Raw genomic sequence first — 24,954 nt, 5'->3', positions numbered from 1 at the left:
TGAATTGTTCTTCTTTTCCTAAGAAAGTTTGCAAAGATCTGGACATGTTGATTACAGATTTTTGGTGGGGAAATAATAAAGAAGAAAGAGGTAAAATTCATTTGAAAAGATGGGACTATCTTATGTTTCAAAGAAGGAACGAGAACTAGGCTTCAGAGATTTTCAAGATCTCAACAAGGCTCTCCTTGCTAAAACGGCTTGGAGATTGTTTTTAAATCCTGATGACCTTTGGTGCAGGATTTTGAAAGGAATATATTTTCCTAAAACAAGAATTTTTTGAAGCTAAAAAGGGTAGGAGAGCCTCTTGGTGTTGGAGCAGTATCTTGCAAGGTAGAAAGTTCTTGTTGAAAAACATATGTTGGAAAGTGGGTGTGGATTCTTCAGTAAGGGTCTGGCAGGATAAATGGATTCCGGGTTTACCGGAGGCTAAACTTAGGAGTACGACAGGGGAAGGAGTTAACTCGAATATGAGAGTGCAGGAGCTGATTGAGGGAAACAGGTGGAATCTAAGCGCCATAGAAGCTTGTATTTCTATAGTAGAGAAGGAACAAATTCTAAAAATTCCATTATCTAGTAACAGACTTGATGATTGTGCTATTTGGATGCCTAAAAAAGATGGCAAATATTCTGTAAAGTCTGGTTATTATATATCAAGAGAAGCTCATTGCAGATACCAGAAACACTATGGAAAGATATTTGGCATTTAAATGTTCCTTTTAAGGTAAAGCACTTTGTGCGGAGGATAATTAGTTTTGTCCCATTTGCTATGAAGAGACCGAAAGTTATAAGCATGTACTATTTTTTCGCCCATGGGCTCAAGCATGCCGGTTTGGTAGTATCTTGGGCATCAAATGTCAAAAGGAAGGTTTCAAGAGTACTTATCACTGGTTACTGGAAGTGTTTAGTAATGATAGCGGGTTGGATGATGAGGGGAGACCTATCATTGCTATGACTTGCTGGAAAATCTAGAAATTGCGCTGTGAAGGAAGATATAAGAGTGAGATTTAAGAAAAGTTACAAATTGAGATAAGAAAAGATTGTTGCAATGGATGGCTCCTGCTGAAGGTGTGATTAAAATAAATGAGGACGGATCTTTCATTAAGGACTTAAATTCTACAGGTGTGGGAGTGATTTGTAGGACTGAAGAGTGAAGATGGAAAATTCATTGGAGGATTAGGAAAGAAAGAAAGTTATGGCATATTCTCCCTTCATGGCTGAATGCTTGGCGTTGAAGGAAGGTCTCATGGCTGTGAATAAATTGAATAGAAAACCTTGTGAAGAGTTGTGCGTTTTGATGGCAGGGAGGAAAAAGAAGATTTGTGAGTGGCAGTGTGTAGATAAAATTCATGAATTATTATCTCAAAAAAAAAAAATTCAATGAGTGTTTCTGATTTTTCATTGCTTGCTGATACGACTGAGTTATGTGGTAATCACCATGCCTGTCGTAGTGATGTTTTAGATCCAGGTGGAATTGGGTAATTTGTATACTTTTTTTTTGTGTTGGATATTTTTTTTGTTTTGCTAGGATTGAAGTGTTAGTATTTTTGAGAGTTCTGTAATTTGGCTTTGACTTTTGGTGTTTGTACTTTGAATTGTTTTTGGTGATTAATAATAGGATGGAATTCTTTTTGGCCAAAAAAGAAAAGGAATATAGTTCATCGACAATAAAATGAAGTCCCACCCTAGAATATTAAGAGCAAAGGCTAAATTGTATTTATTTTATCTTATTTCACTGGCACACAGTTCTAGTTAAAAAGAAAAATTGATATCTGTTCAATTTGCGTATGCTTGAGGATAATAGATATTAGATAGGTATGTGGGTTCTTGTCTTGTAAATATGGTAGCTTTTCTGAACTGAAAATAATTACCAACAATAGATATGGATCATCCAGCAAATATAAAGGCCAAATTTAATTATGCATACATCAGAGACTCCAAACTCTGTCCTGCTGTTATTGGTTTGAACATAAGCAAGTCTTTGTCCGTATCATATGCATTATGGTCTGCTCAGAATTCTAGTGTCCTTAGAAACAGAAACGAAATAACAAAAACTAAAAATCAAACACACAATTAAATGCCAAAGGGTCTGTCCTTGGCACTTATTATTTCTCTAAACTCTGTTATCTCAGTAGTCAACTTCTTGCGACCTTCCAAGAGACTGGACAGTTGAGAATCAGTTGCTTCAAACTCAGTTTGCGCCGTCTCCAACTGTCTTCGTGTCACTGCAAGTCGCTCTCTGGCTTCTACTCTTTGCTTTCGAACTTGTTCCAAGGCAATGTCACACGTCTCCAGCTCGGCCTCCTTCACCTGAATTTCCTCTTCTGCTGCCAACACATCAGACATGTCAACACCAAAAACTCTAGACCGAACCGAATCAACCCACTCTTTGTCGAACCCAAGCAAGGTTGCATCACATAAGCTAGCCTCCAAAGTTGTCTTTTCTGAACTTGTGATGCTACAAGGAGTCTTGGTAGCCAGCACCACCAAAATATCTACCAGCACTCGGTAGGACCAGGCTATCATGCGTTGTGAGCGATGTTCCTGAGGCAGCAATAGTTGAGGATATCGTTCGAGTGCTTGAGCAAGTAAAGCCGCTTCGCCATCTTTTAGCTCCGCAAGTTGGAAAATTTCGCAAACTCCCAATTTATGAGATAAAGTGCCAGTATCATCAGCAATTTGTGATTCTGTCACAGCCCAAAAAGTCAGCAAACGGTTCAAAAGAATGAGCAACAAAAAAGAAAGTATAATCTGATTCAGCTTACGGTGATGAAGAGAAGTAATGACTCGGGAAGCGATCGCTTTTATAGGCTTCTCTGATTCAGATTCCTCTTGAATACTTGTGCGATCTCCTGTTTTTGTAACAGTCTGCATACAACGAAATGGCTTATGCACTCTAACAGACGTCGACATGTGAACATGCAAACCAACTTATGCAGAGTAAGAGTAAAATCATCATACCGAAAACTTCAACTTCTATAATTAGAAGAAGGTAACAAACTTACTATGCAGAATCTTTTCCAGAGAGATTATCAATTGGTCCTGTAGATCGATTCCTTGAATCTGAATTAGTCGATCCAAATGCGGTCATGGCATCATCTTTTGCATAATTCTTTTCAAGACCTTGTTGAGTGGTATCTTTGATGCTTTCAGTAATCTAAAAGTGAGAGGAAATAAGTTTCAGTTTCACGTGTTATATAAGTGTAGGAGTATTACCCTCACCTTTTGCACTGTTGTGATAGACGCTTCAAAAATGTACAAGTGTACGAGTTCCATTTTTCAATGTTCAAGAATCAAGAATGCAAAAGCTTGTTGGTTAGTCATTGGATGTTGATTAATCATTAAAAAGGAATACAAATGAGAATTAACATTTATAACCTTTTCATACATTAAAAAGATATTGATCACCACACTTCAAATCATTTTATATCAGTAATGAACAGTGATTGGAAATGTCAATCTGATCAACTCTAAATTTGTCAAAATTGGAGCCATTGATATTCTAATGGCTTCTTTCTCTGTTTCTTCTGAGCTCTGAATAACATCACAAGATATAACCAGGCAAAAAGTAAAAGTAAAAGGAAAAAAGCATCTAGCAACTTCATAATTCATATGGTATAGGTATATGAATAAGGATAATGCATTTTTTTCTAGTAACTATAATGCATTTACTTGTTCAGTAATGGGTGATACTTCGGTTTCCTTCCTTGAATCTGAATCAGTTGATTGAACTGCTATTGTGGCTTCCTCTGTTGCATCATCCTCTTGAGAGCCTTGCTCATGTGTTTCTTTCACGCTAGCAACCTAGAAAACAAAGAAATTTCTCTTCCAGTTGTGCTCCTCCATAAATGAAAACATGCTATGAGTTTAAAATGATGAGCTTACTGAACTAACCAATGAAGATGGACTACATTGCGAGCCTTCAACTTGCGAAACAATTGAGGAAGTAACCCACTGCAAAAATACCAAAAGATATGAAAGAATCTGTTGGTGTGTCATGCTTGTTTTGCTTCTTGATTTTGATGGCGTCAAATCCAAATCAACAAATGAATAAAGAACTACGTTATCATATATTGTAATGATCAAACTTGAAAATAACTTAGTCCTCTATGCTTATAACCAACGTTATCATCAAATGGTACATAGGTTTTATGAGAAGCTTTAGTGGTTATTGTTTGTGCAAGAACCTCTTGTTGGAGCTGTGTAGTTGATTCACTTCTTTGGTGTTCATCCTCCAATTCCTATTTAAAATATTAAATAATTAGCAGAAAACCATTTTGACAAGTTTCTAGTCTTATCATGTCGAAATCACTTGAATGATCTATATATAAACTTACTTGTAAAGATGTCCCTCTTAGTTGAGATTTCGCTGCTAAATTTCCTGATGCTTGTTTTGCTGAAGCTAGCGTAGGATCTTTGACTTGAATTCTGAGTAATGTCTCTTCTGTAATCTGCAACAGAAAAAAGATACTTCTTATCCTTGGAATAGTTTTGCTTATATATATATATATATATAATGCGCACATAAGTCTGATCTTTCAACTCAACAACATATATTAGATATTTGTGATTTTTTTTTCACATCTTCAATAATTAACTCTAAACTTCTGAATGAGTTGATGAAGTTATTGCCTTAGCTTCATCAGATAATATAGCAGCTTCTTAATTAAATATTTCATTTAAAACCCCTGTTCTTTTTTTACACTGAGCTTAATATACATACGATTCCTAGGTTATAAGTTTCAAATTATTATGTACTTCCAAAATCACTGTTCTTTTCTCCCTTCATCCACAATAACCCAAGTTCCTGTCAATAATATATAACAGAGTTCTGTTATGTGGTTTTCGCCGTACATCCATCACTACCTCTAACAGCCTTTTTCTCTGTTTGTGAACTTTGAGTAAACATTGGAGGACAAATTTTGTTAAACAAAATTAGTTTAAAATGTTACCATACTGGTAGTAGTCACAAAAGATTTGGTCTGAACGCAAATGGCAACTTTTTTCAAGTTAATAATAATAGATGAAGAGCTTGGAGATGTCATTTTGATCACCTTGAACTTGAACTTGATGAAGTTGTTGTCGCTGATGACTCTGAGGCCATTCCTCTAACTTTTTCCCTTGTTTCTGATATCTGAATAACACCAAACGATGACATCTGTTTAGTAAAGCAACTTCATCAATTTATTGAACTTATCTTTGAAGAAGGATTAGGAGCTACTCTGCCAACTTCCTTCTCTTCTCTGTTTCTTTATAGTTCTGAATTACAGCAAAAGATGTAACGAGGTATTTCACCTGGTGGAACTTCATTAGTTCATGGATTTTTTTTTTTTTTGTGTTCAATGTTCAATTCCTTTCCTAAAAATATGTTAGTTTATAAAAAATCAAACTAAAGTTGAGATTATATATGGTTTACATTTGTTCTATTGGTACTGGAAGACGTACTAAACATGCTATCAGTTTTATATTGGTGCGGAAGAACTATGCTCTTGTGTGTGTAGAAAGATATGGTGATGTACCATTGATGATCCAACTTCTTCAACACTTCTCTTCATTGCTTCCTCTGAGCTCTAACCAACACCATAATTAATAAGTAAGTTAGTTACAGTAATCAACTTATGGACAGGTTAAATTCACTAGTAAAAGAAAATACCAAAAAAAATACTGATTTTTTTTGTTCTTTTGATGATTAGTCTAATATATATACCTCTGCAAATTCAGGCAAAACACTTCTTGTTGTTGCCTGATTTTTTGAATTCCCATTTTGAGGCTCTTTTTGGATTTGATTAGTTTCTGCAATAGAATTTTCAATCTCATTAATATTCATAAAAACAGTAGCAATTATTAAAAGATTTTTTCTGGATTTGTACCTTGATATTTTGGGCAATCTTCCACTCTACAATATCGCATATCCTTAAAATCAATCCCCTCACAAATAGAAATAAGCCTTGGGAGTTTTTCAAGTGTTACACTTGATAGCTTTGGAAATACTTCTTCCGTTTTTGCCATCTTCCGCATATCATCTTGTTTGTATATAAACACTTGCTCTAACTCAGAGGCTTCTTTTATTTCCAAGGCCTCCAACTTTGGAAACATCCCACATGTTGAGATAGAGAAAAGGAATTTCAAGCTATCACAACACTTGATGTAAATTTTCTTTAACCCTGGGAAATAAAGTTGATGCAAATGATCCCCATCACTCTCTCCAATGATGTCAACCAATTCGTCACATTCTTTTATACTCAAATAGGATAATTGTGGGAGGTTTTTCACTACTGAGACACATAATATTGCTGTTAGCTTTTTACATGCTGTGATGTTTAGTTCTTGAAGATTGGGGAGGCTCAAAATATACTTGGGACCCCTGAATGTGTGCCTTAACTCACTTAGATTTTCCAACCGCATCGTTGCAATGCTTAAAGTCATGAATGGACCTTCAATTTCCACTCCTTCCAAATTAAGAACCTCTTCTATATTGGAGTGTCTTATGTCAAGAGTTGTTAGCTTATGCATATCCTTGATAATTTTCATTAGGTCCTAGTAAAAATAAATCAATTCAAAATTTCAGCATGAATTCAAATTACCACATTCACAAATTGTGAATAGTCTCAGTACTGTTATTAATGTATAGATGTCTCACTATGCATTCAGTTATACAAAGAGAAACTTTATCTAATGATGCCTGGAATGCTTACAAGTTAAAAACACATACATGTTGATTATACCTAATTATATCGATTTGAAATCATAAAATCTATATATACGTGAGAAGCTAATTAATCCATAGTTAATTTCTTCTATAGATAAACTTGTATATGGTGCAGGTTTCTTCTAAACTATTTAGCAAAATTCTTAAAATTTTTAAGGTCATTGCTTTTTTCAGTTAACATATTCTGTAAGAATCTGATGAAAAAAAGAAATTTTTTTATAAATGAAAAATAAATTATTAATTTCTATGAATGAAAATTCAGTAATTTTTTTTGGCCAAAAAAATTTCAGTAATTTCATGCCTTGACATGAAAAATTTTTAAGCATGAAAAATGTGTTATTGATGTTCAAGTTTGAATGCTAAGCGATCCCGCTATAATGAGAAGAAAATTTCCGAGAAGAAAAAGTAAAATAAAAAAATAATATATATGGCGCAGCTTTCTTTTAAACTATTTAGTAGAAATATTTAAATTTTTAAGGTCATTGTTTTTTTTAAGTTAACATCTTCTGTAAGATTTTGATTAAAGGCACGCGTGCACACATATTTATTGATGAAAAGCAAATTTTTATAAGTGAAAACTAAATTATAAATTTCTATGTATGAAAATTTAGTTATTTCATGTCTTGGCATGAAAATTTTTTAAGCATGAAAATATGTTCTTGATGTTCAAGTTTAAATGCTAAGCAATCCAAATAAACAGAGCAATATGCAGATCATAGAACAAGGAGTCAAAAGTGTTACCTTTGGAGCTTTCACATTCAATTGTATTCCTTGTAAATAAGCCACAAAATCTGGAAAAAACCTTCCGTTGAACTCTTGAAGACCCCCCAAATAAATGCTTTGTAGAGGCGGAAAGCTGAGGTGATATTTTTTGGCACCAATATTGTTGATTAACTTTGGTACATCTACAAGTTGTAGTGTCTCCAAAGCAGGGAGATGAATTGTAGTATTTGATAAATGATCTCCATCATCATATTTCCCAAAAATGTATTTCAACTCAGTAGCACTCCAGATGTTCAAAGATTTTAATTTTTGAAGAGCACCAAAAAGAGACAGAGGAAATATAAACTCCAGCTTGTTGCAATTATTGATACTTAGACTCTCCAGTTTTGGGAAAATGAAGCTATAGTTCATGTCATGATGACAATTATTAGAATCATCTTCAACCACATTAACTAGTTCCTCACAATAGCTTACATGTAGTTGAGACAACTGTGATAGGTTTCTGCAAGCAGAGATAGAGAACAAAATCTTCAACTTTTGGTTTCTCACGACTGTTATTTTTTTTCAGATTGTTGAAGTTTAGAACATGTTGGAAGCCCACACTTGGAGTGAGTAGTGGTCTTTCAATGTTAACAATCTCTTGTATTTCAGATTCCTTTGCTCCCTCACTTTTCACATCTTCTATGTGCTTCTTAAATTTCCTACAACACGTTTTCACAAAAAAGCAATTCAAAATTTAAAATAATTTTATCTATTTTGATAACACAATTTAAAATAATGTTCTCTATTTCTATCCTTTGTGCTTATGAAATATACACACATTCACCCACAAAACACAAACACACTGTTATTTTTGGGAAATATTTTAAATTCAAATTTGAAATCTTTATAGAAGTAAAGCTGAATCACTTTGACATTATTAATTGTAAATGTCTCCATAGGAAAATTATATGAAAGTCTTCATTGTTTTGAGAATGTTTAAATATTTTGTTAACAATATATAATTTATTACATATAATCTTTGTGCAAAATAAAAATATTGATAAACTGCATTTTGATTTAAACTGAAATAAAAAGATCAGAGTTAGAGAAGTTGACATTAAATTTAGTGTAATAATTAATATATTACTTCACTTTATCTAAAACTCTGAGGTACAAAATAGACATCAAATTTTAAACCAACATAATTTCTTTTTGGCCATTCAAAAACGGCTAGGGTGCATGTAACCCCACAATTTATAATATTGGATAATATATATAATCTTTAATTTAGTGCACTTAAAAAAATAATACAATTGCTTTATTAATTTTGATAAAGGCTTATCTCATTAATCAATATTAGAGTTGTAGGAAAATCGAGTAATTACATGAATATAAAATTGAGCAATTGGTATAGATTTAAAATTTTATAAAAATATTATTCAAATTTTATATAAAAATATATAAATAAGTTAAAATGGTTAAAATTTAATCTTATCATTTTTCAGTTGTAATTTGTAAACTATGATTATAAAAGCATAATTTTTCTCACTTTTTCACTACAGTTATGAACTATTTAAATCAAATTTAATAGTTTAAATTTCTTTAGGTATTTTTTTTGGGTAAGATTATAATAATATTTTAGAAGACGTTAGTTTTTATATAATGATGACAAAGTTGAAAAAGAGTAGAGGAGATTCCCCTGTCTCGATTTATCCGTAACACTAGAGCATAAAAGGAGACATCAAATAAATACAAATATTTCAAAATAATAAATATTAAATTAGGAGTGTGAGCATTTTAAAGATCAAATTGTTTTGGTTCGATTCCTGTTAGGTACCAGCTAAAGTAATTTTAAAAAAAAAACAAATTGAAAATGAGCAGAATTACTATATACAACCAAGACGGAAGTCATATGTGTTTGTTTTCTACGAGTATAAAATAATCCTTATACAAGATGCATAAAAATATCGATAAGTCGCATTTTGACATAAACTGAAGCCGCATGACCCATAATAGTTATATATAAAAGTTTAAAGTCAAACTTTTAAAAGAGAATAAATAGATAAAATATATTTTCATAAAAAAAAAAACAGAGCAAGATTGAGACGCTATTAAATAATGAATTAAAAATAGTTACGTACCTTTGGCGCTTCCACAATTTGTAGAGATGGGCACTCTGGTTGATGTTTCTTGATGCCAATACTGATCATATTTGGTACTCTTGAGAGTTCTAGTGATTCCAATGCTGGAAGATGGATGTGAGGCTCATTATTTTCATACTCATTTGATAGACACTCTTCTTCATCGTGTTCGCCAAAAACATATTTCAGTTTATGAGCTCTCAAGATATCTATATATTTTAATTTTTGGAGACCTCCGGAAAGAGTGGATGGAAATATAAATTCCAATTTATTGCAACGCCGAACAGTGGGGCTCTGTAGTTTTGGGAAGATGGAGGCGCAGTTGAGATGGACATCATCATCATCCTCTGCCTCATTTGTTATAATGTGCTTCAATTCTTCACACCAAGCAACATGCAGCTTCTCCAACATGATGGTTGTGGCAATGGATACACTGAATAGTGTTTTTAATTTTGAACATTTTGTAAGTGTCATCTACCTTATATTTTGTAGGCTGAATGGTTGTCTTATAAGACACTCAGCTGAATGAAATGTTTCAATCCTTTTACTTAGTGCACATGATTCCTACAACCAATCACTTCTCTTAGATTCAACTTAATTATATAACTAATCACTTTCTACAATCATCTAATCCTATTTCTCAACAACAATCTGGTTAAAAACATCGCAGCTATTAATGGACCATAACATATATGAAATACAAAATAAATATGTCAAGCATCAGGTATTATAACACTGGGCATTTTAAGGTGTGATTTATAAGATACTACCTCCGGTCCTAATTATAAGACCCAGTTGACTAATTTGGAGAGATTAAGAAACTTAGTTAAGTTAGTTATTTGTAATGAATAGGTGTTGTTTTTTTCTAAAATATCATTATTAATCAAGTGTGTTGGCTAAAACAATAATTATTAGAAGGACTATCTTGAAAAAAATTGAGTAAATATGAGAGACAAAATGAATTGGGGTCTTATATTTAGGACCAATATAAAAATCAAACGGGGTCTTATATTAAGGACCGGAGGTAGTATTCAACTAACAACTCCCATGCCCCTTGATGGAATTGGGTTCCTTGGGTACGCTAGGATGAGTTTTCAGGAACTGAAATTTTATGACCATTCTATCCTCAATTATTTTGTTAATTGACAATCTTACCCATCATAATATGACCATATTTTTCCCCTATCCTCCCCCTCCGATGTTCTCTTCCAGCACCCACTTCCAGTTATCATTTCCCCCTCCGTGTTGTTTCGATGTTCCACTTCTATTTCTACCTCTACTTCTATCAAAAACTCTTCCATCATACCAGAGGGGACACAAGTGTTAATGATATACCTGTTATCACTATTTGTGTGTGCGTGTGAATATTTATTTTTCTCTTTACTTGTTACTGAAATAAAAAGATCAAGTCTGTGTAATTCCAACCCAAGACGAAAGCCATAAGTGTTTGAGTTCTGATAGTATATATATTCCTTAACTTATTAGTGCACTTAAGAAAATATAACTGTTTTATTAATTTTGATATATTTTTCAAAATTAAAATTGTAGGAAAATTGAGTAATTACACAAATATAAAATTACTTTTTCAATTAATACATAGAAGAATTCTTTTTTTGATGGTTTTGAGCTTTATCTCATGCACAGGGACAAACCTCAAGGAAATCATTTAGTGAGTTACAATCGGTACTTAAACATAGACTAATTTTTGACAAAAATTAACCTTAAATATTAATTGATTTTTTTAATTAAAAAATAATTAAATTACTGTAAAGGTACATTTTATCAAAACTTAATACTAAGGAAACCATACATAAAATTATATTGGTATAAAAAAATATCTATAAATAAAAACAACTATAAACATGACCTATTATGACTATAGTATATTAAAAGAAAAGAAACTACAGATAAAAACAAACACGACCTATCATTTTTTCCCTCACCATTTCTCTAAAGCTTCTCTTACCACATCTCCCTTCCATTATTAGATCTACATGTCTTAGAAAAGAGAAAAATATCTATAAACCATTCATGGACCATATGCTAATAAAATGAAAGTTTAATAAATCAAATATCACCTTTTTCCCAAAAAAAAAAAGAAACATAAATGTTGAATAAAAAGAGCAAGCTCAAAGTAGCATACCTGTGAGATTGTGCAGTCTTCCAGTAGGGGGGCACTAGAAACTCCAATATTACTGTGTTTAGTTGGGGCCAGAAAACAACAACCATGAGCCCATGAGAAAGCACTTATCTTAGAGTTCTTATGTCTCTCCTTCGAATCTTCTTTCAAAATATGAGGCGGCCTTGGCACACAAGTCTTGCATTTTTGAAATATGTTAACGAAACTTGGTACGCTCCGAAGTGTCACTTGTGTTAGTAAAGGGAGCATGATTCCCTGTTGCACAACTTGGCCCGCATTATCTTTATCTTTATATTCACCAAATATGTATTTTAGCTCCACACAATCATATATGTCTAAATCTTTCAACCTGGGAAGGTCTCCAGCTAGAAGAAATGATGATACCACTTCTAATTTGCCACATCTTTTAATTTGAAGAGACTCTAATGCAGGAAACAATAAGCCATGATGTTTTTGATAATCAACAACCCTCATTTCTTCTTCTGAACTCTCGTCTGCAATTAAACTTTTTAGCTCTGTGAAACCTTCAACTATTAATTCTTCCAATTTCCCAAGACTTCGAGCAAAAAAGGGTTTGAAAATTGATGGTTGGAACATTGGGCAATCTTTCAATTCCAATACCCTCAGATGAGGTAGCTTGAGATTTGCGTCTAAGAATATATTTTGCAGTTCCCTGCAACCATCTAACTTTAAAATCTGTAACTTCTCAAGAAACCTAGAAGGCATAGCACCGCGACATAATTCTTTCACATCCATATCATACATATGTAGCTTGATTAAATTATCCTTGCCTCCCTCTTCCACAGGAATAATGTCAGGGACAAGACTTTTCCCTCCTCTTTGTTTTAAATTCCCCAGCTCAAGAACTTCTGCTCTTCGCACAAGGTACTTAAACATGGGTTCTGATATTAAATCTTCCACATGTTCCGAATTGAAGCATTTTAATAGGCCATTATCATCATCAGCAAAACGTTTAAAACCATTACAAGCAATTGAAAACATTTGCAATGCAGAAAAAGATATATGGGGAGCAATTTCATCTTCACTTTCTTTGTACCAATCCTCAATACTGTAATTCTCAACAAAATGCAATTCTTCCAATTGTGACCATCTTTCAATCACTTGAAGGGGATTGTTCTTTTGAATTTCACATTTCTTAAACCCCAACAATCTCAACATCTTTAGTTCCATGATGTCTTGGGATAATTCAATAATTAGACAACTTTCCATCTCAAGTGTCACAAGACCATGTAAATTCTTCAAAACTGAGAAGTTGCCTATTTCGCAACCATCCAAGATAAGAGTTTGAATATTTTTTAATGAAACAAGTGATTGCGACAACAACGGAGTGGGAACTTTTCTGTCATATTGATTGAGCAAAAACAGAATTTTGAGGTGTGACATCCTTGCAAAGAATGCGTTTGCATCTTTTTTCAAAGTATTTCCACTAATCCAAAGAAGTAGAATCTCAACTTTCGTACCATCAAACTGATGATCAGGAAAATCATCAATGCTCCAAAACACAAATTGCTTGGTTGCTTCAAAAGTTGTTTTTGAAATCATAATCACTTGAATATCATCCTTTGCTTTCCATTGGACTACTTCACGAACCAAGTCATGCATCTTTACACATTCTTTGTTCTCAACCTTCAGTAGCAAAGAAGAAGCTACGAGTTCATTTTTCACTGCAAGTGGTTGGCTTCTTGCTGCACAATAGTCATTAACTTCCCCGAAAATTCCTGACCCTATACCAAGTCTAATAATGAGATTTAATGAAAATTCATAGTCTTTTGGGAAAATAGAACACAATAAAAGGAGCTTTTGGGTCTTCCCATTATTTAATCTATCATAGCTTAATTCCAAGCATTTGTAAACATTCACCAAATCTTCATCAACTTCAACAATTGGCTTATAATTTTGCAAGGTTGTCAAGGCCACATTCCATTCACCAACAGGCTAATTTTTTAATGTGCTAGCTAGAGCCACAATTGCAATTGGTAATCCTCCACACTCCTTCACAAAATCTCTTGCAAGACTCTCTAAATTATTCCTTGAAGGATCATCATCATCACAACTTCTAGCATGATACAGAAAGAGATGCACTGCATCCTCATCACCCAATGTTTGTAAGAGAACTACTTGTTGGCATCTCATTTGTTGACAAACTTTTGAATGACGAGTGGTTATCAAAACATAACAATTCTTGTGATCAAGTCCAGATGGAATCCCAATTTCGGTGAGGTCTAGCTTCTCCCACACATCATCTAATATTCTAAGTAATTTTTTTTTATCATCAAAAATTCTAGACCACAAATGCTTTGAGTGATCTGCTTCAACTCTTTCCTCTAAATGCAAACCTAATTCCCTTGCAATGTCGCCTCGAATCTTGTTGACATCTGGAGGATTAGACACAACAACAAAGATGACTTTCTCAAATGCTTTGGATTCTTCAACTTGCTTTCCTACTTGTGTTGCCAATGTGGTTTTGCCGTTCCCCCCATCCCTTGCAATCCAATCATGTAATGATTTCCATCGTCTAAAGCATCCATAAGTTCCTTGAATTTTGTCTTCCTGCTCTCAAAATCAATGAAGTCTTTTGAAGCATGGTACTTCATACCTGGAAGTTTACCTGGACGAGCTACTGTTTCAAAGTTACATTTTTGGATGTGACCTTTAATGACTTGCGCCCTCTGTGCTAATCTCTTGCCTTGTCGATATTTCCTAAGAAAACACCAGCTATCAAACCTTGTCTGTCTAATTTCAGCATTCATTTGAATTAGATTATCAGCTTCCGTTACCCAACCTTGAACTTCACCTTCAACTTGATGCCCATTCTTTTTGGCATCGTCAATATCCTTTTGAACTTTCTCTAATCTTCCAATCAAAAGTTGATTGTCCCCATCAAACTCATGATCATGAGTCTCGAAATGACGAAAGTAATTAACTTCCTTTATGGTTTTATCTATCAATCTCTTGGCAAGGTCTGTTAAAATACCTTCCCCAGGGATGCCATCTAAAATGGACAGGACATCAAATTAGGATTCCAAAAATAGTAATTAAAAATGTGAAAAGCTATGATAATATATAATGTTTTACAAATATGTAATGAAATATCTGGTGCAGTCAATGCCCAACCATGTGCATTCTCTTTTGTTAGTGTTCTGGGATCCAAATTTTAATTAATAATTAATTATATAAACAGATAAGTAATAAACAAATTACATTATTGCAAACACAAAAATGTCATAAAATAAAATTTTATTATATTTAAATTGTATACTATCTTTTTGGACCAACTTAATTTCCAATATCAATATTTCATAAATGCCTCCTAATTAACAGAGTTGGGGATACAAGCAGACCTGCAGGTCAAACCTAGCAAGTTAGTGTTGTCCCGATGGCTTAGTAGACTGACTATATAATTTTTAAAAACGTATGTTTCTTATTTTTAATGTCAACCTACAAACTGTGATTAGATATTTTTAATGTCAACCTATAGATTATGATTATATCTCTTTTAGTAAATTTATTCCCGTGCCACTCACATTTAAAGGACTAAAAGTCGAAACTAGAAGGACTAAAATTAAAATAATAACAAATTTAAAAAACCAAAAATTATATTAACACTTATTAATTTTATTTTAATTTTGGAATATTTCTCAAAATATTAAAATCAATTATCACAATGTATAAAAAAGATTCATTTTACATATAAGTAAAATTTTTATGGTAAAAAATTTTTAATTGGTTAATTAATTGACTTTAAAATTTACATATATGCTGTTTTAAATTAAGATTACGAAGAATGAGGAAAATATTGATCAAATAAGACATTTTGTAGCGTGTAGACTCACATGGCTTAACTGAAAATGACATAAAATTAAGATTCGCCGTACTTTTGCCTACATATTCAAATTCTAACATTATTTTTAAAAAAAATTATTACCAAACGTTATAAAATTTACCATACCATCTTTAACCTGTTTTTTGGGAATTAATTTATTTCAAATGCATTATTGAGAAACATATAGAAATGTCAAGTTCGGATAAATGTGTAGTTTTAAAAATTTTTCGGCCAAAAAAAAAAAAGTAATCATGAAAAGTTTTCCTGAAATTCACAAAATATTATAAACTAAGAAAAATAGTTAAGAGGTTTTCAAAAAAAAAAATGGAGGCTTTAGAGGCATAAATAAAGAGAATACCAATTTGTAGGAATAAAAGGGCTATTTTTGGCTGATTCCGTAATATTTAGACAAATTATATAATTTACTAAAATTACATAAAAGGCCCAAATAATTATTGTGAGAATTAATAAAATTTGATAAGAGAATTTTACCCAAGGAAATGGAATATTTTATTTTGAAATAATTTTTGAGCTTTAAAATTGTAATTTCTCAAAAATTAAAGGATAAATAATTTGGGATTAAATTTTGAGATGACAAAACTGCAGAAATTATTTTATGAGGAGAATAGATTTTGGAGGAGTTACTTATTGATTGGGAATTAATTCTGAAATTTAATTACGTACACGTTAGGAAATTGTTCTAAATTTCCTACCATAATTCCAAAAATTAAAACAAATCAATCCCAGCTCCCAAGCCCAATAAATCTGCTGATGGGCGAGGCTGGAGGTCTAATTATCCTAAAAGCTATTTGGGCCAAAGGTGGTCGTCAGAATTATGGATTTCAAGTAATTATTATGAATCGTTAATAGTCTCATTTCCACTGCTCAGACAAGGGTCAGATACGATAAATGTAAATAACATAACATGTTTGTTTCATCGCTTGTTGGAGCAAAAGCATAATTTTAAAAAGTTCTAGACGCTGGGGGTAAACATTTTAAAAAATATGCTCAAAAATTCATAAAATTCTTACAAATTCATGGCAAATGGAATAAATGTCCTGGACAATATTTGTTGCAATTGTGGTGAAAATAAAGAAAATTTTCCAAAAATAAATTTTATTTAATTTCTAAAATTTTGGTGAGTTAAAGGATAATTAACTAAAATTAATTATGAAAAATATTAGGATGTCTCCAAAAATTGGATAAAATTGAAACGCATTTTTGTCCGTTATATAATGTAAATGCTAGAAGATGGAGAAATTAGACAAATTATTTAAATTTATAAATATTTATAAATATAATTGGTCGAGTATATATTTGTCAAAAGAATTAACCAAATATTCCATCAAGTCTTTTATATGTCTGCATTAACTAAAATACGTAAGTTTATGTACAATATGATAAAGATATCAAACAAATAACTATTTTCAAAAAGAAAAAAAATAGGGAAAAGAAGGGTATTATGATGAAGGGTAAACTAGTATATTAATAATTTAGATGTAAGTGTATGTGTTCAAAATAAAGGAGAGAACTATCTAATTAAGACAAAATGTGAAGGAGGTTAGTGTATAATGCTGAGCATAATTTGCAAAATTAAGAAGGGGCCTCGTTAATGTTCAAATGTCTCGAGTATAAAAAGATTAAGAAATGAATTGAGAAATAAATAGCATACTGGAATTCTTGTGGGCTTAATTGAGTGCTTAAGAGCTTTTTGATTCTTTTTTTTTTTATGTTATTTAAACCAAGTTTGTAGAGTAGTCTTTCAAAACAACTTTGGGAAAAAATCTGTTTGAATAATTAATTTGAAGAACATATATAAAACAGTTAAATAAGAGATGAAAGAATATTTTTGTACTTAATTGTCCTTAATTAAAAACACGTGTGCTTTGGATTGCAATGCCCAACCATGTACATTCTCTTTTGTTAGTGTTCTGGGATCCAAATTTTAATTAATAATTAATTATATAAACAGATAAGTAATAAACGAATTACATTATTGCAAACACAAAAATGTCATAAAATAAAATTGTATTATATTTAAATTGTATACTATCTTTTTGGACAAAGTTAATTTCTAATATCAATATCTAACATACTAATTAATAGAGTTGGGGATACAAGCAGACCCGCAAGTCAAGCAGTACAGGTCGAAGCAACTCGCTGCCCAGCAGGTTGGTGTTGCCATGATGGGTGAGTACAACTGACTATATAATTTTTAAAAATATATAATTTTTATTTTTATTTTTACCAACAAATTTTTTTTTTTAATGTCAACCTACAACTTGTGATTAGATATTTTTAATGTCAACCTATAGATTATGATTATATCTCTTGTAGTAAATTTATTCCCGTGTACCTCACATTTAAAAATTATTTATAATAATAATTGAGTAAATTATTATTTTCCTTCGAATTATATTATTGGCGTATAAAAGGAGGTAAAGTATTTTAATCCTATTTTTAAATGTATCTGTTGTTGTTTAAGCAAAAAAAAATTATTGGATGAATGGGTACTGTGTTTTTTTATCTTAAGATAAAAAAATAAAAATAAGCACTTTATTTGCATATAAAATAAAACAAAATTGTATTTTAAAAAGATTTAAAGAATAGGCAGGTCAGGTGGCCTATCAACTTTTGCAGGCTTTGAGGTGCATGAAATGCGATTATTCAAACCACTTTTTGTCTTTTTTTCCAACAAAAAAAAAAACAAATTCTACTTACTGTTATGACTATTTATTTATTAATTAAGTTAATATAATTTTTAGTCCCTCAAATTTATTTTTATTTTGATTTTAATCATTCAAGTTTCAAAATCACACGTTTTGATCCTTTAAGGAATTAAATGATTTATTTTTTTATTAGACTATAGGAACCAATGCTTTAGACGCGAAAAAATTTAAGGAATTAAAACCTTTAATTTGAAACTTGAAGAAACAAAAACAAAATGATAGTAAATTTGAAAGACCAAAAATTATATTAATCCTTATTAATTTTATTTTAATTTTGCAATATGTTCCAAAATATTAAAACCAGTTATCATGATGTATAAAAAAATATTCATTTTACATATAGGTACATTTTTTTATGGTAAAAATTTTTATTGGTTAATTAATTGACTTTAAAATTTACATAATACTGTTTTAAATTAACATTGCGAAGAATGAGGAAAATCTTTGACTAATTTTAAGGATAAGAAATTTTGTAGAGGGTAGACTCATATGACTTAAATGAAAATGACGTAAAATTAAAATTCGCGCGTACTTTTGCCTACATATTCAAATTCTAACATTATTAAAAAAATTATTACCAAACGTCATAAAATTTATCATACCATCTTTAACTTGTTTTGGGGAATTAAAAAGTTGGTGAAGGTGCTAGCAACACGAGGGAGAAGGAGGTTGCATTATGACTTCCTCGGTTGTCATGTATCATATCCGGTATTTCAAATAGAGAAACACATAGAAATGTCAAGTTGGGATAAAAGTATAGTTTTAAAAAGTTTTAAGCCAAAAAAAAAAGTGATCATGAAGAGTTTCCTGAAATTCAGAAAATACCATAAACTCAAGAAAAGAGTAACGAGGTTTTCAAAAAAAAAAATCGAAGTTTAAGAGATGCATAAATAAAGAGAATGCCTCAAAAAGGAATTTACGGGAATAAAAGGGCCATCTTTGGCTGATTCAGTAATACTTAGCCAAATTATATAATTTGTTAAAATTTCCTAAAGGTCCGACATAAATAAATCAATCCCAACTGCCAAGCCCAATAAATCAGCTGAAGTCTGGGGGTCTAATTATGAAGGAAAAGTAATAAAAATTAGGGAAAATTGAGGAGAAGGACCTAAAAAAATTAGTATTTATGGAGAGGGATCTTAAAAATTGTAATTAATTTGAAGGACCAAAAATTAAAATATGAATTTACAATTATGAAATTATCCCTAGCCAAATCCCTACATTATCTCCAAGACCCATCTCAATATTTGATTATCAGTTATCAATTGAAATATAAATTTATAATTACTAAATTGCCCCCATTAAAATTAAAAACTAAATACAGCAATTAACAAAAAATAGTCCTATTTTTCAGTCATTCATATCTGGATCTACTAGCCTTTCATTCCAATATGGCTGGAAAAATTTCCAGCTTGCCCAACTACGATTTTGCCCCTCATTCCGATGTGGTTGGAAAAATTATTAGTGAAACTTAGGTTACGAAGAGGTACTATTTACTTGATTTTCATATTTTGATTAACACAAAGAAATATATTTATATTCATCTAAGAAGCTTTGTATAGGTAGTGTGATTGTGTTCATATGTATGTATAGTTGGGATTGAATGAAGGTACAAATATATACTTTTATATTCATCCAAAAAGTCTTTATATAGAGGCCATGAACAAAATTAGAAAACATTCAGTACAAATAAATAAAAGGGAAATAATGTTCAGAATATACATACCATCCAATAAATAGTTTGCTACTTGATTCCTTTTAATTTGTCTTCTTTGTTCTGGATTTACAAGAAGATAATTGCTATTGATAAAACTTTGGGTGCATCAAAAAGAGATACACAGAGACAGACAGAGAGAGAGAGAAATCAAGTTCAATTGATATTAACCGTCAAATTGAGATAGGAGGGTATTGGAGATAATGTAGGGATTTGATAAGGGATAATTTGGTAATTGTAAAATTTTATTTTAATTTTTGGTCTTTCAAATTAATTACAATTTTTAAGATCCCTCTTAATAAATACTAATTTTTTTAGGTCCTTCTCCCTAATTTTCCCTAAAAATTATTGGGCCAATAGCGTGGTTAGAAATTATGAATTTCAAGTAATTATTGTGGATGGTTAATAATCTCATTCCTACTACTTAGACAAGGGTCAGAAGTAGTAGAAATGTAAATAAAAATATCATATTAGTTTCATCCCTAATTGAAGTTAAAGCATAATTTTAAAAGGTTCTGGGTGAGTGAGGGTAAACATTTTAAAAAATATACCCAAAAATTCTTAAAATTCTTAAAAATTGATGGCAAATGGGATAAATTTCCTGGACAATATTTTTTGCTCAACTGTGGTGAAAATAAAGGAAATTGTCCAAAAAAGGAATTTTGTTTAATTTCTAAAATTTTGGTTAGTTAAAGGATAATTAACTAAAATTAATTATTAAAAATATTAGCAGGTCTCAAAAAATTGGATAAAACTGGAACGGATTTTTGTCCATTATATAATATAAATTCTATAAGATGAAGAAATAAGAAAAATTGTTTAAACTTATAAATATTTATGAATTTAATTGGTCGAGTGTATATTTATCAAAAGATTAACCAATTTTCCATCAAGTTTTTTATATGTCTACATTAACTAAAGTACTTAGGTTTATGTCCAATATGATAAAGATATTAAACAAATAACTATTTTCAAAAAGTGAAAAATTAAGGAAAAGAAAAAGAAAACCCTTCAATACCTCAAAACATTTTCAGCAAAAGAAGATAGATTTAGTATTATGATGAAGGGTAAACTAGTATATTAATAAATTAGATTTTAGTTCATGTTTTCAAAATAAATGAGAGATTCATGTAATTAAGACAAAATATAAAGGAGATTAGTGCATAACGCTGAACATAATTAGCAAGATTAAGAAGGGGCCTCGTCAATGTTCAAATGATTCAGCATAAAACGATTAAGAAATGAATTGAGAAGTAAATAACACGCCAGTATTCTTCTGGGCTTAATTGAGAAGTAAATGAATTTAGCGTACCTTTATAAATTATTTTTAAATAAGTTTTAAAAAATTTAAAAAAATATGCTTGGGTAATTGCTCTAAAAATTCGCATTTGAAAATTAAAAAAAGCTTTTGGAATAATTGTATTTAAAATTAATTCGAAGAACAGATAGAAAATGAGAGACGGAATGGGGAGTGCAATGACAATAGACCAAAAGATATAGGATTGAGAGACAACATGGATAAGCCTAGGAGATGAAATCACGGTTCGAAACCCCTCCTCTTCCCTTTCTATTCTCTTTCACTTTCTTCTTTTTTTAACTATTAGATTAATATTTTAACAGTTTAAATTTAAATATTTTTAAAATATTATTAAAATGTTAAATTATAAAAATAAATAAGTAATAAATTACAAGCTATATAAAATTTAATTCTAATGGTTTGTAAGTGCACCGAATTTTTAAAAAAATTTTATGAATAGTTTATAAGAAAATAAATTCTAAACTATTGAAATATGTTAATCTAATGGTTAAAAAAAAAAAAAGAGGAAGAAAGAGGATGGGAAGAGGAGAGGAAAGGTTCCGAACCGGGCAGAATGAGATGTAACAACCCCCGTAATTCATGGTAAATAAACATTTTCAAAACGATAATTGCTTTAAAAGGCTAACCATGATAGGAAAGACAAACCTAATCAAATAGAAATCTACCATAGTCAATAACAATCCAAATCTTTAACAGAGTAATAGCTACTGTTCTAGAATAGTAAAGATAGTTAATCAAATCAGAAAGGATCAACATTTGATTTTTCATGTATATATCAAATCCATCAGCAATACTCTGGAATCTCAAATACAATTAAGACCAATTGTAAATGGGCTAGGGCATTTGAAGTCCACCAAAATAACTACCACTACTGCCCATTATCAATTGCAATCAAAATAACAATCACATATGTCCAAAAAGAGCTCCGCCCAATAGTACAAGTCTAGAATGCAGCGGAAAGGCTATGATAATGTTAACTAAAACAAAAAGGCCCTAAAGTTTGGCAATATACATCAGTCAAATCATGTATATCAAAAATAGAGGCTATACAGAGTGGAAAGGAAAACTCAAGTCTCGAACACCTTCCCCTTGGGACCAACACCTGAACCCTCGTCTGAAAAATGTTAAATAACCACGGGGTGAGTCAAATTGACCCAGTAACCACAATTCCAATTCAATAAGTATCCAGGGAGTGATTACAAGATAGCTAAGCGGGCAAAATACAATTTCAAATAACATATAAGTTAAACATCTTTACAGAAAACAATATATAATAATTCAAAAAGTAACATGCATGCATAGAACTTCATCAACCATCCTTATAACCTCCTTGTAACCTCTGACAGAACCCATGGGCTATTCACACATAACAGGATTCGTCTCCTTTACAAGACTGCACCAAGCTCTCCAATAATGAGGTGTAACTCGACCAAAAGTTACAGAGCTCATACCGGACCATGGGTTCCCTTTCCTTGGAATATGGAAAGGTGTCATGTTCCTTGGGCTGACCCTTGACCCGGCCAAAGGAAGGGTGATACCGAGGGCCCTAAGAATGTTAATGCCAACCATTGGGCGCCAAGTGGCGGCTATACCACGTGGTATAATTAATCAGACCTCCCACAATTACATTTCAGCACAACCAACACAGCCCAATCCAACCATCCAATTCCACACAATTTCATATCCATAAAGCATTCTCAAATTCAATAATCAAATTTGTTCAACATCAACAAGATATTCATAAGATGAAATAATTCATGCCCACTTAACTAATAAATTTATCAAAACATAAATCTTGATTTAGATATATAAATTACTTTTCATACAAAAACCACCATAACACATCTTGATAACATTTGTAATATCAACACATGCTTATAATCACATCAACAAGCATACAAGGTAAATTAAAAAGTGGTTACCTCAAGTTCTTAACACAATAACTAAGAGTAGGAGGATTCAAGACCCAAGAGCCCAAACCAAGCTCACTCTACAACAATAAGTTTATAAACATATATTAATAAAAAGACTAATTAATATAGCATTAAAATAGTTTATTAACTAAATCCCAATAATTGGCTTGCTTAAAAAATTATCTTTAGAAAAATAATAATTCATCTATTCCTCCAAGTGACAATTCCTAATACTTCCCAACTCTATTTCTCTCATTCACATCATTAATAAGAATATTTCCTTCAAATCATCTAAAAAATCTCCAAAAAGTGCTTACTTTAACTCTTAGAAAAATAACTATATATCAACTATGCCTTCAATCATTATTAAAATCCTATTCCCTTCTTCCATTAATCATTTCCCATTCATTAGAATCAATAACTTATAATATTTTCCTCAATTTCCTCCAAACACCCAACTTCCACTAATTAAAGTCTCTCCAATAATCATCAACATTACTATTTCAACAACAATCCTCAAAGTTTAAGCATTGGATCCTCAATATAACCTCAAGTGAACTCAACTAAGAGATAAATTTCGAAATTAATATCATCATTAATACAAATCACAATTTCCCAACCAATCCCTAACTCACATTGCCTCAAATCAACCATCAACTAAAAATCTAAGTCATAAGGCTTCTATTCTAACTCCATAAGCTCTATTAATATCATCAAAATAAGTTAGAAGCCTTAAATCATTAAAAATCTATCAAACCCTAACACATCTTATTTTCTACCATAAACTTAAAAATAAATAGAAAAAGTAGGAAGAAAATAGTTTACCTAAATAATTTAGAGGAGACCAAAGAATCTCTTGCTCACACCCTCAACCTCTCACCCTCACTCTCTCACGCAGCGGGATGGCTGACTAGGAACACGAATGCGAAGCAGCGAGGAGAGGCTATAGGACGGGAGGCGGAAGAAGGGAAAACAATGATTCAGATATAATGGGTCACGTGACCCCTTTACTCAAATCCTTAGCTTGTTTTGTTTTTTTTTTTTAATAAAAGGTGGTGGGTCACGGCCCACCGGGGATTAACTCCCCTCCCCCAAAACAAACAGTGGGTGGCCGTGTGCCACCCACTGTTAATATATATATATATATATATTTATATATTATATTTATCTATATATATTTTAAATATATATTATTATTATTTAACTATTATTTATTAATTAGTAGTCTACCCGTAATTAAGATTAGCTTCAATGATAATTAATTAATCTCATTTTAATAAACTAAAATCTAAATATATATATTTTTGGATGTTACATGAGAAGTGCCACTGGGAGTGAAAAGGTTAGATAGAAAAAATACAATACAAAAATAAAATTCAATAAAACATGTAAAAATTGTTGAGTTTTTTGTTTTCTAAAATATATATTTTTTTTCAGAACACCTAGTTAAAAATTAACAAACAATCAACTTTTTTTGGTTTTTAAAAATAAAAACATTGTTTCCAAAACAATAAAACAGACATGCCCATAATGTTCCTCCACCTATTTTCTAATTTTATAGAATAAAAAGATAAGAAAACATCTAACATATTTTTTTTGTTTTCTTGAACAATTTTTTATTTTTCTTACTTTTCAAAACACATAACCAAACACACATTTTCAAAAAAAAATTTTAATTGTTTTTCAGAAAAACTGTTTTGAAAACAAGAAATGAAACAGTCCCTAAATATTCAACTAATTAAGG

At 31.2% G+C, this 24,954-nt stretch overlaps 1 protein-coding gene and 1 long non-coding RNA gene across 2 annotated transcripts; both read right to left on the bottom strand.

Annotated features, from left to right (window-relative positions):
* Positions 1–10,185: 10,185 nt before the first annotated feature.
* Positions 10,186–17,721, bottom strand: LOC114756590 (uncharacterized). Its single transcript, XM_028945539.1, has 5 exons — positions 17,655–17,721; positions 14,491–14,705; positions 14,050–14,263; positions 11,696–13,437; positions 10,186–10,203 (listed from the first exon to the last, which is right to left on the bottom strand). Exons 1-5 carry the CDS (start codon positions 17,719–17,721, stop codon positions 10,186–10,188), a joined length of 2,256 nt encoding a protein of 751 aa, XP_028801372.1.
* Positions 17,722–22,369: 4,648 nt separating this feature from the next.
* Positions 22,370–24,111, bottom strand: LOC114756606 (uncharacterized). The gene is made up of 3 exons (XR_003741481.1): positions 24,036–24,111; positions 23,220–23,287; positions 22,370–22,411 (listed from the first exon to the last, which is right to left on the bottom strand). It is a non-coding gene; the product is annotated as an uncharacterized LOC114756606 (long non-coding RNA).
* Between the last annotated feature and the right edge of the window lie 843 nt (positions 24,112–24,954).

This window comes from Neltuma alba, unplaced genomic scaffold (assembly GCF_004799145.2).
Source record: "Neltuma alba isolate B1F8T4 unplaced genomic scaffold, ASM479914v2 tig00010438_pilon, whole genome shotgun sequence".
In the NCBI taxonomy this organism is placed as follows: domain Eukaryota; kingdom Viridiplantae; phylum Streptophyta; class Magnoliopsida; order Fabales; family Fabaceae; genus Neltuma; species Neltuma alba.
Note: the sequence above shows the minus strand (reverse complement) of the source record. Positions and strands in the feature narration are given on the sequence as shown.